Source organism: Crinia signifera, chromosome 3 (assembly GCF_055691185.1).
Source record: "Crinia signifera chromosome 3, ASM5569118v1, whole genome shotgun sequence".
In the NCBI taxonomy this organism is placed as follows: Eukaryota; Metazoa; Chordata; class Amphibia; order Anura; family Myobatrachidae; genus Crinia; species Crinia signifera.
In genome coordinates, this window is record NC_139219.1 from 10,461,656 (window position 1) to 10,480,090 (window position 18,435).

General features: G+C 39.9%; 1 protein-coding gene across 21 annotated transcripts in view; it reads left to right on the plus strand.

Moving 5' to 3' along the window:
* NRXN1 (neurexin 1) overlaps window positions 1-18,435 on the plus strand; it is a 1,139,759-nt gene that overhangs the window by 109,911 nt on the left and 1,011,413 nt on the right. For 10 of the 21 annotated variants that reach the window (XM_083175246.1, XM_083175248.1, XM_083175250.1 and 7 more), the window contains exons 3-4: window positions 5,133-5,150; window positions 10,198-10,227. The exons of 7 other annotated variants lie outside the window; for them this stretch is intronic. In XM_083175246.1, the coding sequence (XP_083031372.1) occupies window positions 5,133-5,150; window positions 10,198-10,227 (48 nt within the window). The remainder of the gene's footprint in view (window positions 1-5,132; window positions 5,151-10,197; window positions 10,228-18,435) is intronic. 4 more of the 21 variants (XM_083175265.1, XM_083175266.1, XM_083175252.1 and 1 more) reach the window with 1 other exon arrangement.

Below are 18,435 nucleotides of genomic sequence, written 5' to 3' on the forward strand. Positions count from 1 at the left end.
ACGACCCAACTTTTAATATTAGTGAGATAATGAGAAAGGTGCCTGGCAATGCTGAAATAAACTGGATAGAGGGGGGAAGATTCAGGAGAAAGTTGAGGAAGAATTACTTCACAGAAAGAGTAGTAGATAAGTGGAATAGCCCCCATCAGAGGGGGTAGAGGCAAATACAGTAGAACAATTTAAACACACTTGGGATAGGCATATTGATATCCTTACAAAAAAATTATTATCAAATATGGTTTGAGGTAACATGTTTAATAAAGGGGCAGACTAGATTGGCCAAGTGGTTCTTAGCTGCCGTCACATTCTATGTTTCTATGTAACTCCCATCTTAGTAAATTTACCCCTAACTGTGCAGGTTTTCTAAATATCCTTGCTGGATCCCAGGTGTAAACAGAGCGAATAGACCAAGGTTCCAGGTTACAAGAGATGTTTACATGGCATTTTGGGCAACAGTGGCTGTGTTGCATTGCAGTGCTATTTGTTACTCCTCTACTGTATTGTGCTATTCTTCTTTGTACTACAGTATACTCTTTTTGCCCTGTACTGTCTTGTTTTACCCTCTGTATCGTGCCCTATAAATAAAGTGCATTATTATTATTAAAAGTAATAATAATACACAGCAACAAGTCTTTCATCAATCTATCTAGGAAGTCAATAGCTGGTGAGGCACTAGCTAGTATAGAGACTGATCTGTATCTATCTATCTATGGGGGTATTAAATCCTGGATGTATTCTTCGCCAGACGAACAATCTGCACTTTTTGCTTATTTTTAGGGCAAATTTGACTCACCCAATTCAATCCCGAGCTGATTTTTCGCACAAGGCAAAAAATCCAGCATCGTCAAAGACAATGTAAATTGGCAAAATTTGGGTTTGGCAAATTGGCCTCTGTTTTTGCCTGTTTTTGGTACTGTTTTTTTGCCCCAAAAAAGTAAAAAAATAAATAAATGGCACGGACGAAAATGTACTAAAAACACCCAAGATTGAATACTGATAGGTGAATCTTTACTATTTATCTATCTATCTATCTACCTATCTATCTATCTACAGATGGGTCAGGTCCCATCTTTGCAGGGGATGGCGCTGGCGTCGCCAGCCGCCATCCCCCGCCAGCGCCATGGCGATGGTGAGAAGGGGGCGCGCGCGTCCCCTTTCCGACGGCGCTTCCATCCGTACCCCCGGGTCCCCGCCGGCTTGCCGGCGGTAACCCGGGGTCCCCGCCGCCTGCCCGCACCCCCCCTAACCCTGTCCGTCTCCCTGAGGCGGAGACGGACAGGGTTTCCGTCACGCTAGCGACGGAGACTGAGACGCGCGTGCGCATGAGACGCACGTGCGTCTCAGTCTCCTCGCTGGCGAGGCTGCTGGCGGGTCGCCAGCGTGTACGTTCTGGCGACCCGCCAGCAAGGATGAACAACATAACATACTGTATGTCATATTGATCTATATTTCTGTCTTCATACACAGAGCATCAAGCCTTATTGCAATTATATAAAAACTTCTACATCTGTAAAAAGCCGATTTAATGTCCACCTCTTGTCTCACTATCATCGTGCTATACATACTGTTTTTTCAATATTTAAAATCCAATCTTACTGCTAAGCAGCCTGTCCCTGGATGTTCCGTACTCTGAGTCGATGATGATATTCTGTTCTTTAGGCCAACATTTAAATCCCAGATATAGAAAAGCCAGTATCATGTGAAGGCCAGCGTCAGTTTGGTGCATATTTTTTATATATACACATTAATATTCAGCATTTATATTAGTCACTTCTTTCAATTAAGTAATTTTATGCAAATAATGTCCCTTACTGATTTGTATTTGTAAGTAAACAGCAAAAAAATTAGGTACGCCTAATTACTGGGAGCTTTCCTGCAATCTAAAAGGTAAAACAAAAGAATCAATGATATACATTAGCAAATTATGTAAGGGGGAATGTGCATAAAATCACTAGACAGAGATTATCCCTACTTTACCATTTATTGATTCTGGTCAGCTGTAACCAGCTAATGAGATTTTAAGTAACAGTTCTCAGCAGAAGATTGTGGCCGGTGTCATTGTTTGAGCTTTTACAAATTCCACAGAGAACTGAACTTATTGGTCAAATTTGCTGTCTCCAATACTTATTAGGATTCATATAGAGGGGCGAGAGCTGCACCCATTTATCCATCGGCAGAAGAAAATAAGTTTATAGTTAAATGAAAATACACAATTGTTCTTTCTATAGAAGTTTGATAATTAATGCGTTCCGAACTTCATATTCCTGTATAGCCATTGCCTTATTTTCACAGTTACTGGTCACTTCCTGTCTTTCAGCCGCTAACTTACATTAATTACAGCAGTGATCTTCTGATACTTGCAGAACTTGAAAAACTCTGTTGCTAAGCTACAGGATATGCTGGTAAAACAAGGGAAGCAGAATAGGGTATATAATTAAAAGATATTACAGTGCATTAGGAAAGGTCATATGCCTTTAATGGTGAATTTCTAATTAAGTGCATGAGACATGTTTATAGAGGTGCCATGAACTGGGGGTGGCAGAATAAGTAGATCAATAGTCTTCCTATAGACAGTAATAAAACAACCGTCTGTCTCTTCTCTGGTAGAAGACTAGAGAGAACACACAGCAGACAACTTCCGGGGGCAAGGCTAGACTGTCACATCATTAGGCCAACCCAAAAGGGCTGTGATTTGTGGGTTCATTTGTGAGGGGCGGGGCTAAATTATTTGATTGCATCTTTTAGCTCTGCCCTCTGCACAACGTTGCTGAATTTTCTGTGCATTAGTCTTCACTCTTCCAGCTTCATGAGGAAGCAGAAGGCTGTGGGTGGGATGTGAGAGAGCCACCTACCCTTCTGTGGCAGAGGGGGGCACCCCAGAAACATGAGTATCTAGCAGTTTCCAAGAGGGTAGGCATATGCGGTGCAAAGTTTCCCAGTAACTACAAAATATTCGTAGTATACTGTACAGTATCTTGAGTGGATTGGTAGGGCTTGGTACCGTAGTCGAAAAATGTCCATCACCATCCAATTAGGCTTGGGGAATAGCCAAACAGCCTGTCCAGATATCAGAGGCATCTCACTGACTGGGTTGCAGAATCAGTAGAATATGTGACCGTTTAGAACAGTGAAAACATTCTGTAGTTACCAAGAATATTCAGAATGACAGATGATCAGCAGGAAATGTGAATGTTACTTTGCCCTTGGCAGCATAACTTTACTCTTTAAGTGTACATGGTATACAACAGAGGCTCCAGAGGAGGGACTGCAGCACTGTTGAAAATTCAAATACAGCAACTTTCACCAACTGCCATTTCATACGGACTCACTCGCAGTTGGTTGGGATCCCCTATTTGAATTTTGGACTGTGCTGTACTGTATATCAAAAACCTTGGGGAGCTCCGCAATCATTTTATTCATTTTTGTTAAGGATTATCTTTTACTGTATATAAAAAAATAAAGCATTTTGGTGGCATTCCATTGCAACTTTATCACGTGAAGAAGTTAAACAATTCCATATCCTGTGTAAAATACCCCCTCACCTCACTGTCAGCTGGTATCCACTGGCTTTGATACGGTCTATGAAGTGTTAGCCATCCCTCAGCAAGTAGCAGACATACATTATAAAGTGGAATAGATTGTGGAATGCCTTTTTTTTATTGTTTTGTACTTGATATCACCAAATTACAGCTTGTAACATAATAATGAAAATAATACAATTAGAGTTGAGAGGATATGATATTACTGTTATGCCTAGACATAGCCTGACCCCTATATCCACCCCTGTAAAGCTTGAAGTTGGGTTATCGTGCCTGACAAAAAAGTGCCAGTCAGTGGTCTTAGTACAATTTAAGGTCATGTGACCTTTACCAATCACATACACAGCTCATTTGGAGCCGGTATCTCCTTATTGGACTTGTTATCAGAAAAATGTAATTCAATGAGATTATCAAGACACTACAGAGGTCTGTAATGGAGGGATGGATATATATATGGATATATATATATATATATGGATATATATATATAATAATATATATATATATATATATATATATATATATATGTAGGAACAAATGGCGGCACTCAGACGGGATTTTTCAAACAAATCTTTGTATTCGCAAACAAGCAAAACCAACGTTTCGGGGATTATTCGCCCCTTTGTCGAGATGCAGGTGAGATATATATCAGTGGATGCTTTTAATCTAAAAATGATCTGCGTTTCGTGGTTCAGCGACCCCTTCATCAGGAAACGTAGAGCGTTTTTGGATTAAAAGCATCCACTGTGTTTTCACCATTTACCAAGTCTACGAGTGCTACTTCTTCTGCCCGTATATATCTGGAGGGTTACTGTCCCTCTTAAGGAGGCACTGGAGCAAGGAACGGCATTTTCATTAAGTCCTGAGTGACAGGTCCTCTCTACATGCATATATATATATATATATATATATATCATCTCCAGCATCCTGCACCCACGGACTTTCTTCAAAAATGACTCATACCACACAGGCTCTTGTAGACAAGCTTTCGGGCTTTATTGCCCTTCGTCAGGTCAGCAACATACAAGTTACATAGTGCAAGCATCTCACCTTATATTCCCTAGTGCCATGTCTCCTCCGTCCATCACGGCCGCCATTGGTCCGCCCCTCACGCCAGTTGTCCAGTTCTTTAATGACATGGACAACTTCCCCAAGGTTTGATACATCTCCACCGAAAACTTTTAACCCTACAATAGAGTACCTCAAAACAGGCAGCTTTGATGTAAGTTGGTCAAAGCCAAGTGAAGACAATCATTACACGTTGGGCACACATAATTATTATTTAGTTATTTATTATTTCATTATTTTTGTTACCTTTTTTTATTATTATTTTATTAATTCATTTCTTAAATCTAAACGGTTAATGTGGCTATTGCAGAAACGGTAAAATGATTCAGTATATATGTCACACACACTCTGCAGGACATCTTTCCCCTGTTGCTTCCACTTTCCCCCTGTGAATGGTAGCAAATGAGCATTTGCATGTTGTGTTTGACGCCGTGCATGCTGAAGACATGCAATGGCCAGTGACAGTCTGCATGCCGCTTACTGAATGTCTCTCCTTTTCTCTCCCTCCCTGTCATGTGCTTTCAGAAGACAACCGTGTAGAAGGTGGGTGCTTTCTACCTTATCTTTCCCCTAATTCCATTCCCTTCCCCCCTTTTTTTGAAATGTCTAAGCAGTTAGATCCAGTAAGTATTCTGCATTTGTACAGCAATTTCTGGAAGAAAAAAAATTGATTTGCCGACACAAGATGTAACATATTGCTTTGTCAATGTACCTACCTGTTCAGATCATGCATTTATGGCCAATGTGTTATATACTGTACAATATGTTTATTCGATGTAACTGCGAGCCATTACAAGGAGCACTGTACATATATATATATATATATATATATATATATATATATATGTGTGTGTTAGCATTATAGATGTGCCAAAACATTTCCTTACCAGACTGTTCTGTAAACCAGTCCTTGAGACACACGACCAAGGGAGAAATTTACTAAGATGGGAGTTCTATTGAATATGGGAGGTTGCCCATAGCAACCAATCATATTTTACATCATTTTTATTTAGCACCTTCTAGAAGGTAATAGATAGAATCTGATTCTGGTTGCAACCCATCTTCAATAGAACACCCATCTTCGTAAATGTAACCCAAACAGTGAGGACAGCCTGGTTTTGCCTTTTTAAATGATTGGTACTTTAAAAACATCTGTCAGACTCACCATGATCTCTCCAATACCTGCAAGTGGCAGGCTATTAAATTTCCCTCTTGTTGAGAGATAAAGTTGAGAACAACTAATGCAGATGTGTCTACATACAGTACGTCTAGCCTCCTTGCACGTTAAACAGCCCATCTAGTCGCGCCAAGAGTCTGTGTGCCACCGCAGCGGTATCTGCATAGAAAATGCTATCTTACAGTGTTTTCCAGTAAAAAGACTTGTAGAACACGGAGGATAGATGTATATGGACACATCTGTACACTTGATTGGCTGATATGAGCAACTTCTATTTGGTTGTGATTTATCAAATCTTGGAGAGAGATAAATTAAGATTTTTACAGACTGAAAAATCAAGAGCTGATTGGCTGTTTTTTTTTGAGGGGGGAGATTTATCAAAGCTTGGAGAGCATTACATTGGAGAGCTATAAAGTACCAACCAGCTTCTGTCACTTTTCAATCACAGACTGTAGCGTGACAGCTGGGGTCTAATCTCTATCTGCGGTATCTCTCTCCAAGAATTGATCAATCTCACCCCTAGTGAAGTGACCTGGAAAACATTCACTGGTATTGTGTTCCAAGGACTGGATATGACAAGGACTGCTATAAATGTCCATTTTAAAGGCAGCAAAAATAAAATGAAACTGCAAAAATGCCAGTTGAAACACAGTCATTTTCTACACTATGGATTTTCATTGAGACCGTCAGAGTAGCGCTGATCATTTGATACAGTATTCGCTCAATCCAACAAGCAAATCTCCTTACATTTTCCATTTTTGTTTAAATGTTTAATGTATTTTTATGATTATCCAACAGTTTTTTTATATTTTTCGAAAAGTGGTTCTCAAACTCAGTCCTCAGGACCCCACACAGCTCACATTTCCAGGTCACCCGACAGGTGCACTCTTTACTGACTGACACGTTTTAAAAGATCCACAGGTGGCGCAAATTATTTCACTTGATTCTGTGAGGAGACCTGGAAAACATGCACTTTGGAGGGTCCTGAGGACCGACTTTGAGAACCTGTGATTTAGAATGATTGGATATCATTGTCATACTATGTGTAAATAAACCAATAGCAGTGCCTTTGATTCGTACATTCTATAAAAAGAATGATAATGTAAATATTCTACATAACATAGCAAAAGTCATTATTTGACAATTATACTTTAATAAATAACTATATAGTGAATCATTACAATCCTTTATGTCACAAAACTTGCTTTTCAAATTACAAAACAATTTAATAAAAATGAAAACTATCAGCTTATATTAAGTTAAGTTAAAAGAGGTGGAATCGCATCAAGTCCTTACTATTCAACCCAGTTAGAACCAGGATGTGACCGAAGATGGCATCCCAAGGTACAATGTAAGCCGATCACATGATGTTTACATCTAATTATTGGGTGACTTTTGTAGCAGCATACACCAGATGCCACTGCTCCCACAGTCCCCTCAAAGTAATGATAAATATTGTGATATTAATGGGTTTTTTATTCCATTTAAGAGTACACCTCCTAACAAATGCTATTTAATCCTTTGAGTGCCAACACCTCTGTGAGAGATGTTTAAAATTTTTCAAATGCCAGTGTCGCTTATATTTGTTATATAAATTCAAATGAAAAATTTAGACACATTCACTCGGCACTAAAATGGTTAAAGCCTTGTTTATATAATTTATAAAACTATCCAAAACATATTAAAATGTAACATTGAAAACAAAACGCTAAATATCCTTATTCCTGCGACTAATCAATTCTTTCAAGATTTTTTTAAGAGCAAAATAGTTTAATACCCCTTTTACAATAAACTTATAAAATCGGTTATTACCCGGGTTGTGTTAGACAGGATTTTGGCCCTTGTAGCTACCAGAGTAAAACCTGGCACCAACAAAGGTAACCTGCAGAGAAAACCTTTTGATTCAGGTCATCCAAACCAGGTCATGCTAAAAGTATGCTAAAAGTATAAACAGATCAGGATCACTGTTTTTGACTATACTAGAACACTAGATTGTACACGTGTGTCCGAATTTGCTTGTCTGCAGTCTATTTTTTTCTTGTGATGCCGATCCCACCGGTGCTTGAATTGGCATCACAAGATGTTTACACACTTTGCGATTTGTGCTAACTTTTCTACCAAATATAGTCAAAATTGGAAGGTCAAATCACACCATGTATGCACCTTTACAATCGCCAACAAATCTCTCTTAAATTTTCTTTGAAAATCGAGACTGGTTTTTGATCAGGTGACCCACCTGGAGACTGCTGACAGGCTCCCTCATCTCTTTATATCAGAAAGCCATGTAATAATAAAAACACTGTTTTGAAAGAGACATTAGGTTATAAATAGTGATACTGATAGGCAACAAAGAAAAAGCCAGTGTATTCTTATAAAGGGACAGATGTATTAACAAGAGATAAATGCAAGGGTGATAAGGAGAGATAAATGTCCAGCCAATCAGCGCCTTACTGACTTTTTTCAAACACAGCCTGTAACATGGCAGTTAGCAGGTGATTGGCTGGACGTTTATCTCTCCTTATCACACTTGGATTTATCTCTTGTCAAAGCTCAATACATCTGCCCCAATGTGAGAAGTGATTCTGCTGATGGCTATTGGTAGCATTTACTAGAGTAAGCAATCTATAGTGACAGTATAAAACAATATAATCTCATTGTAAGTCACTGTTACACTGGATGCAAGTCATTATGCCTACAAAATTTAATGTATTATTGGTGATGAAGTGTTATATTTCACCTACATAAAGTGGAGACAACAACAACATTTATTGAAGCCTATAACTCAATAGAAACCAAATATATTACTGATACTTGCACCAAAGATACTTCTGGTACTAGTGCAGCTTGGTCCATTGAAAGCTCTGGTCCCTTGTTCTGCTTGGTCCATTGATAGCTCTGGTGCCTTGTGCAGCTTGGTCCATTGAAAGCTCTGGTGCCTTGTGCAGCTTGGTCCATTGAAAGCTCTGGTGCCTTGTGCAGCTTGGTCCATTGATATATCTGATGCCTATTGCAGCCTGGCATTTATGACCTCTGCATGATATTGCCTGATCCAGTAATATCTCTGATGGTGCAGCCTGGTCCCGCAAAAACCTCGGGAACCTAGTGTTTCCTAGTCCAGTGATACCTCTGGTGCCTAGTATGAATAAGGTACATGCATTTGACCTTCTTGCCTTCATTATATGTAGGGGACATCTTACACGTTTACACCTATTTAAATTTGAAGGGAAGTAGCTTAATCCTTTCATATGAGTGTTTTAGCAAAGAACTTAAAAAAATGGGATAACATGTGTAATGCAACAGTGAGTACGTAATATTTGAGTGTTATATAAAAATGCTTTAGCACTGGAGCAGTATTGAAACACAATGTCCTGGAGATCACAGATATGGCACAGGATACCTATAAATTATGTACTAGAGAATTTATTGGGATTAAACAATACATTTTACAATGCATGCCCACTGTTTCTTCTTTTTGTACCCTATTTTTGTTACTGAAATGCATAAATATATAATGTATATTTTATTATAACTTATGCTGGCACCCCAGAAATTCCTTGACTTGAGCGTTCCAGCCTGTTGCTTTGAAGACTGCCTGACCTTCATCCTTTGACTTTGTAGACATCTTTGCTTTCTCCAAATTTGTTTAAATTTTCCTGGCTAGACCAAGCATCAAATCTGTGGAGCCTGCACCCGATTAAAATTAATGTGAGAAATAATGTGTATTAAAGACTTTTCACAAACCTGTCTTTATAACAAAAAAAACCCTTCATTTCGGAAAGGCAAAAAAATAAAAAACTATATACGTAATTCTGTATCATTGATTTCACACACATATTTACTTTTCATCAATACAGGCCCTCTGCTCACATATAGATTCCTTCCCATATTACCATTTCAATGTTAAAGGATTTCGTTTAATGATCCGAAACACTCATTTCTAATGAGGGGAAAAAGACCAGACCCAGCCCATTTGTCAGATTCTTCTTTTTGGCAAGCCATTCTTTCTGTTGAACGTCTTAAAAATATATTTATATATCTATCTATAGATCTATATAAATGAGACAACAAAGCTCTTAACTCAAAATTAAGTAAAGGCTAAACAAAAAAAGACATATGGGATAATTATCTTTGTTAGGTTTTAAATAATTTTCTACTTCTTGTCTTTATTTCTTTTGGCTTTTAATTTGAAATATGCATTGGTGGGTCATCTAGTGTTTGTAGATCATAGTTTAATTTATCTTTATTCCCGAGCGTTGTCCCCCCGGGGGTTGGAGTTCAATTTGCATTTTTTTCCCCTTTATAATGCAGATACAGGAAGAACAGTTGTTTGTCACAAACCATTTTTTGTCACTGTGGCAACACCTTCCCATTCTCCCTTGTGCTATGCTGACTATGCTCTTGTTTCCCTTTAAGGTCTGGCGCACCTGATGATGGGCGACCAAGGTATGGGCTCTGTTCCTTTTCCACTCTGCTTTTTCATTGTTTCCTACTGTTCTATAGCTGCTTCCGTACTTCATGGCAATGATGGGCAAATTGCTTTGAAGCTGTGTTTGCAAAATTCTTGACACATTATTTTAGCCGCATCCTTATTTTATTTTGTGTTCACTCTTGGTATCCTTTTCCTTTTCTGCAATATAATAACTGAACCAAATTGAACCTGATAAAGCAGCTGATTGTTATTTAAAAAAAATTGTGTATTGTTCAGATTGGGATAAACTGCTGAAGGGACAGGATGTAAATTGTCAACAAGACGAAAAAAAAAAAAAAAAGTACTAGATTGAGAAGACTCTCAGTTTATCATATTGTACCCAGCGAAGGCTCCATTAATTTTCATTGATGCATGGCTGATTGGTTCCCTCTGAAAGCACATTACAGCTGTCTCCGGAATGCTAACGTCTTGCAGTGTATTAATTTAGTAACCGGTGTGCCATTGCTTGCATCACCTAATTTTGTCTCCTGTTCAAAGCGCATGAACACCCTTCCGCCTTTATGCATGTCCACTGTTGGTCCCGCCATCTACCAATCTCTGGATCATGCACCATCACCATCATCCCTTCCATGGCCATCTTCCCCACCCTCGTCAGTTTCAGTTATACTAACAAACTAATGCATTTACATATATTCATGAATGTTTTTTTGTTTGTTTGTTTTTTTTTCTTCTGTCTTCTTTTGTCTGGAAATGCTTTCTTCATGGAATCATTCCACCATCCAAATCTCTAGGTAAAAGTAAAGGTACAATTTTTTTAATTTCTCATTATAGATGTAGTAATGTGTTTGTAAAATGTGCAAATGTGAAAATATTTGTAAACATTAAGTACAGTACTGGTTTATACTTGATGTGCAAAAAAAAAAAGAAGAAGAAGGGAAGCCAGACACCGACTTTTGGACTATTACCAGAAACAGAAAGGTACAGTACTGTAAATTTAGCCAAAATGTAAGAAAAAAAATTGAAAAATGATTACAATAATGCAATAGATTTACAAATAAAGTTGTCTTTGTTCTCGCGTTGTAGAATAACTATTAGATCAATATAAAACACTTTTACATTCAATGGAATGGGGACAATCTGTAGCATTTGTAATGTAATCCAAAATAGTTTACTCAATTAGTACATAAATATCCAAGATAGAGAGCCAGGTGCACTTAGCTTCAAAAGTGATCAAATGGAGAGTGACAAACAGTCAGCTCCTACCTGCCATGTCACAGGCTGTGTTTGAAAAGTGTCAGGCAAGAGCTGATTGGTTGGTTGTTTATCACTCTCCATTTAATCGCTTTTGAAGCTGGTCCAAATTCTGTTCCACCCTCTGTATGGATAGATAAATAGAAATTCATAAAATTACCAAATATGGAACATCATAAAAAGGTCAACTATAGAACACATAGGTGTGTATGCAATCTGCCGCCGCTATTTCCGACGTGGGAAATAGCGGCAGCTCCCTATTCATTGCTGTCATTAACGACAGCATTGATGCGGGATCACGGCAGAACTTCAGAAGCTGTCGGGCCCGTTCTGCCGATAACGGCCGCAGATTGTAGTTATCCAGGCCGCAGATCGACAGGAGAGAGAATTCTTTCCAGATGAGCTAGGAAGAAAAAAAATATTGAAAAACTATACAATTATATAAAGTGGGACGTAGTTAAATATCCAAAGAACTTTACTCTACATTTTTAGATAATGCCTGTTCTGCTTGAAGATCAATTGCAGAAAGATAATGTTGTCATGGTGTAAAGACCCATACACACTAGACAAATTGCTTCATGAGCAATAACGCTAATGATATCACTGGAGCTCCCGGACAAATAGCATAGTGACTACACACCGAACAATGTCAATAACAATATCATTCAGTGACCACACCTGCCCACCCACTCCCAGCATGCATCGTTTGACAATATACTGTAGGTAACATTGAGCATGCAGCACAGGAATCATTAATGAGCATTGTTAACAATATTAAGTGTACAAGATAAATGATATGAACAATATATTGTTAATATGTCATTGTTCATATAATTAATGATATATCATCTCGTATGTGCGGCGATCTAGGTCCTGATTCAGACCTGTTAGCTAACAAACAGGTAAATGCTGCCCACCTGAATGTCCCCTGCCCCACCACGTGAATCCCTCTCTAACATGCAAAGGGATGTGTTCGCTAACACATACCCTCGCATGCGACCAAAGGGAGAGAAATCACGCAATGGTTTCACACCATCGAATGAGTTTTCTCCCCTTTGGTAATATAAGTCAGTCTAGACCTGGGGTAGCCAACCCTAGTCCTCGAGAGCTACCAACAGTGCATGTTTTGCAGGTCTCCTCACAGAATCACAAGTGAGCTAATTAGCTCCATCTGTGGATCTTTTAAAATGTGTCAGTGATTAATGAGTGCACCTGTGCAGCAGCTAGGTTGTCTGGAAAATGTGAACTGTTGGTAGCTCTCGAGGGCTAGGGTTGGCTACTACTGGTCTAGACTGATGTTTATTTCGGCCACTAGCTGCCAAATTTTGGGAGGGTGCTGCTGACATTTGACGTCAACCGCCTGCCCTGAGCAGGGGAACGCCCAGTGTTTTTATGGGGATGTCCATAAAACACTGGCCGTTCTCCTGCTGCCACCCCCTGCCCACCACCGTCCCTCCCTTCCCGGAGCGAACGCCTCAGCGAATGTGAAGCTCCTGAGGTTTGCACATGCACAAAATCGTACATGTGCAAACCCCCGAACTTGAGGACGGGAATAAATTTGAACCCAAACAAACGGATCTGAATTGGCCCCTTAGTTTGAAGCTGCAATACCATATACTAACACTGCAGCTTTTACTGTACATCTTCAGCTGTTACCTCTTCATTGGTAATCCCAATCATTTTCTGTGCTACACTTCAGTGCCCAGACTGGCAAACCTGGAAAATTCTTGGGATTGCCGCTTCTTAGCTCCAGGCAGTGCCGCTGAGCTGATCGCTGAACTCTGCGAAGTGACTGTAACGGCACGCCGGGTTCCCGGGGGAAGGAACAGGGAGCAGCTGACAAAGGGCCAGATCATCCAAGCTTCAAAAGTGATAAAATCGAGAGTGATAAACAGCCAGCCAATCAGCTCCTTCCTGCTATGTCACAGACTGTGTTTGAAACAATGTCAGGAAGGAGCTGATTGGATGGCTGTTTAACACTCTCCATTTTATCACTTTTGATGCTTCGATAATATGGCCCATAGTGTTTCGTGGTGCTGCCCGGTCCCGGGAGACAGAGTGGTGGGGTTTTTTGAGGGAACGCTTCACCTAAAAAACTCGCCCAGTGGGGAGCACTACCTAAAAAAAATCACCACTGAAGGGGTTAGTTAAAGTTAATGGAGCAATAAAGTTAGTGGTCCGCGGTAAGCCTACAAATATCCCAGAGGCAGAAGTTAATGCAGATTTCTGCTCTCGCCATCTGTGTTGTTCACTGCTTCAGGGTTTGTTGTGGGCTTATTGCATAGCTGTAGACACTTTACCCAGGAGCTGCACAGTGAAATTGATGGTTAATTGAATACCCTCTATATAACATTTTAGAGAATGCAATGATTAACCCTCAATCAGGTTTTTAATGCATAGTCTCCTTAGAAAAACAGGGGCATTAATGAATGATTTATTTATTTACAGCAACTCAATGGGGGAGCATTTAGTTCCAGGCGAAGTAGGCAATGGGGAATTCCTGGGTGGTGACACATAGCATCTGCCTGCATGGCAATTTTTGCAGTACACCGCAGTAGTGCATGGGTAAACTGTGATTATTGAGGTTACAGTAACTGACTTATAATTGCATAGTCCATCATCACAGTGATGCTCTGTGGCACATTGCCTGTAATGTAATTGCTAAGATTTTTCAAGGGACATTGTACCAATTGAATGTACAGGCTGTCTGAGAGTTGCCTAATTACAAAGGTGCAAAAGTCTTTAAATTAGCTTACTATTCTGATTATATATTAAATAGGATTACTTACCAGACACTCATTGCACTTACACTGTAAATCAACTTGCTCGTGGCAGCAGAAAATTGCATAGAATCAGTTAAAAGAACTAAGACAGCTGTTCCCCTTGTAGGACATCCTAAACTGATACACGCATCAAGCCAATTCCATGGGTACTGTCACATTTGTGATTTACCATCTACAGTGACACATGGGGGACTATAGATCAAACTACCCTCTATTGCATTTAGATATTGTAACAGCAATAGTTAGCTTAAGAATGGTACAGTAGATAAAACCAAAAATATAAATAAATTAATATAGATTCCGCTGAAGTCATTTTGGGAGTAATAGCAGGGTTAAAAGAAAGAAATGGTAAATAACAATAATTTTGAGAACTCTCCGATGCTTTAGTCCTGCTGACATCCTCAATTGCTGGTGACCTTAATAAGAGCAGTGAATGTGTTCAGGTCAAATAGCCAAAGGGCCATTGTTACGTCTTGCAGGAGATCGTCATCAGTTGGAAAGTGTTTCTTAATGTCATCTGGGGCAGAGAAGGATGAAGAATTCTTTGGATCAGTCAACAGATCAATTCCAGAATAAAGTGATATGTGCCAGAGTCAGCATAAAATAGAAGTAATGAAAGACTAATGCATTGAAGCTGTAACCCTTCGCCAGCAGTGTTCCACGTAGATTCCTGGAGATTTATAGTTTCATTTAAGAAGAGCAAGTTGTAATATTGAGGTCACTTATCAATTTTGAGTTTAAATAAATCTAGGGAGACCCAGTTATAGTATATTAATTTATAACATGAGGTTCTAGAACGAGGGTGACCAAAGTTTGTCTACGTATGCCAAATGTTACTGACATACCGGATTATTTACTTCTTAAATAAATACACGATAAAGGAGCAAAAAAAAATTCACTTATTTTGGTGCAAGTGCTGATGGGAGCATTAGTTACTAGAACAGGATTCCAGAAAAGGAAGTAATTAAACAGCAGCCTGTGTACACCACACACTGCACCCATTACACTGGCATATTTATAATGGGTGTAGTGTATGCAGTGCACATAGGCCCAGGGGACCTAAAGGGGCCCAAACGGCATACCCTGCACCCATTTTCTTTAATACTTTGCCTTCAGAGTCCCACTTTGGCAGCGCTGCAGATATCACCAGGAGAATGGTGCAATGTGCATTTTCCTGGCATTTCATGCATGCGCAGTAGAATCTGGGACATCACCAGGGTCCTCTTCTTACTCTAGTGGCCACAGTCTACAGTACTGCTGGCTAGAGAGGAGGGGGCCCAGACGGAATCTGCACCTGGGCTCTTCCTCTCTAAGGGCCTTATTCTGGTTGGAGCGGCCGGGCCGTACGCGTACGTCCCGGTGTTTTTCATGATCTGCGCATGTGCAGATACGCTAATGCGCCGGCGCGAACACTCCCCAACGCTTACGGCCGGGTCTCAACGTGCGAAAAAAACTGTACGCGAGTGTACGGGTAATGGGGGCGGCATAGGGGCGTGTTGATGGGAGCGGCCGAAATAATGAGGGAAAATGGGCGTAAATATGGGCGTACACGGGGGTGTGCACCAAAAATGAGCGGTGCTACTACCGCACGATCGACTAAAGCACCGCTCATTTCGGACACAAAACAGGCGGCCGCCAACCGCCATCTCAAACCACCCCTACAGATACCGCATGCCAGCGTGCGCCTGGGTTAACTAATTTACGCGGATTACTACTCAAACACATACACCTGAATGTAATAAGAAATGCTGCAGTCTATTAAGTCAAAACCATGAATTCACTACCTGCAAGCCACACACAGCACTCTAACACATTGGAAGGTTATCTTTCTATACTTCTCTACATTTAAAGGTTTGTTTAATTTAAGGTAAGAATCTTTGTAAGACCTGCTTATATATGCTAAGGTAGGTATTTGTTAAACAGGTCGACACATTCACTACGTGCTTTCATAGACTTTACACAGTAGCACACTCAATCTACACAAGTCGACATGTGTCAACGTGTTCACTCTAATACAAACATAGGTTTTGTATTTATGATACAATAACATAAACCACATCTAACACCTACAAAGGATGTTTCAGCAATGTTTTAAGCCCATGCCCACTATTTTGCACATTAATTAATTCAATAAATTAATTAATTTTCATAATTAGATTTGAAAGCCAAGATTTGCAGGTCCATATATATGAGGGGTATGTCAGCGTACACGGACGTACGCTCACTCTCACGAGCGGTGACATAAGCTGACTTTTCTATTGAAAACAATAGGGACCCGTCCGTGCAAACTGGCGTACGCTCAGATCTCCGCAAGAAGTCGGTGGGGAGACGGACGAAAGACGTCCGTAAACGGCGCCGTACGCTCAGTTGTACGCCTGTTGTCAGAGTGCAGGGGCTGGGCCGTCCGCGTACGTTGTCGTACGCTCATTTGTACGCCACTCCCCTTCTACGGTATTTCTGCCCGTAAGTAAGCGGCCGATTTGTGGGTGGACCTAACCCTAACGGCCGCGTACGGCTAGCGTACGTTAATGGCGAACGTACGCACGTTTGGCCGCTCCGATCAGAATAACCTCCTAAAAGTGCACCTGACCCTTTCTAGAAATACCAAAGTAGATAGATTGTTGATAGATAAATAGATGAATAGATAGATGTCAGAAATGTTTGAAATAGATATGAAGTAGACACAAGAGATGATGGATAGATAAATAGATATTGCAAATAGATACTAAATAGGAGAGAGGTAGGTACTGCAAGTAGATGGGTCAATAAATAAATAGGTAGACCAGACAAATACATATATAAAAAAAGATGAAGCAGAGATATATAAGTGGAGTATACAGATTTGGGATGGAGAGATATGTAAAAAAGGAAGGCGGCACTCACAAAAGAATTCCAGAGCAAACTGCAGGAAATAGTTCAACATTTCGAGGTATCTTTTTTTTCACCCCTTCATCAGGATTCGGGGGGGGGGGATAAAGATACCTCTAAATGTTGAACTACTTCTTGCAGTTTGCCGTGGAATTCTTTTGTGAGTGCCGTCTACAGGTTTACATATTGTGGTCACAGGTACCTGGAGGGCATCTGTTATTGATACTAAGGACATGCTACCCACTACTGGATTCTAGATATATATGAGATTAGGTAGATAAATACATGAAGTACTGTGTGTGTGTGTGTGTGTGGGGGGGGGGGGGGGGCAGAGAGAGAGAGAGAGAGGGAGAGAGAGCTTTAGGTGAGAACATGTAAATATGAAATGGAATCATAAAGCCCCAAGCATCATTATGAAAACAGAAACATGCATTGTAATATCCACTGAACTGTGTAAAGATTGTTGTATATTGTGTTTCTCATAACCACAAATATGTGTCAGTAATGTGTTATGTACTGCTGGAATTTCAGATTTAAGTACTCTGCGCAGCTGAAAAAATGTTTTGGAATATCCCAAATAAGACATAAAAGTATTACTGTAGCATTTTAGATAACCCACTCAGCAATCATAACCACTGCCATAAATAAAGCACAGTAGTAGGTTTCTGGCTATGATACTAGTGAACACCATATGTGCGCACCAGGACTGTTGTAATAATTACATCAGCTAAATTACTGTAAAGAACGAGTGGATGTTTTTTTTCCTAAACACATTTTTATTCTGGGATTTGTTCAGTATTTAACTTTTTAATAAAAACCAACATTGATTCTGTTCTTTATACAGTATATTGTACACTGTGTTGGAGTTTTCAATACATATGTCTTTGATGCATTTGTAGAACATTGAAATTGATTGTCAACCCTGCTCAAAATCAACTTTGAAGCATTAGGGAAATGCACCACAATCTCTTGAGTGGAAATAATCTGACTATAAATGTAATTTTCAGCATTAGGGAAATGGTAATATATTATGGATCATGAGGGCTCCCAATGCAACATTCTTGTTCATCTGCTAACTGTTATTCTGGGTACAATCTAGAGCAATGTGTACCCAGCTGATCTGAATAGCAACAGAACCCTGTATCAGCAAGTGCATACTCACTTGCCCAATGCATGCTACGACGGCGCATTTTAGGGTGCCAGGCTGCATTCGGCAGCATGGCATCCTACATGGTATCTTCTGGATGGCTGTGTTGTATGACCAACCAGAAAATGTCATGAATGCTCAATAGTGGGTATCCACTGAATGATCTGGCCGAT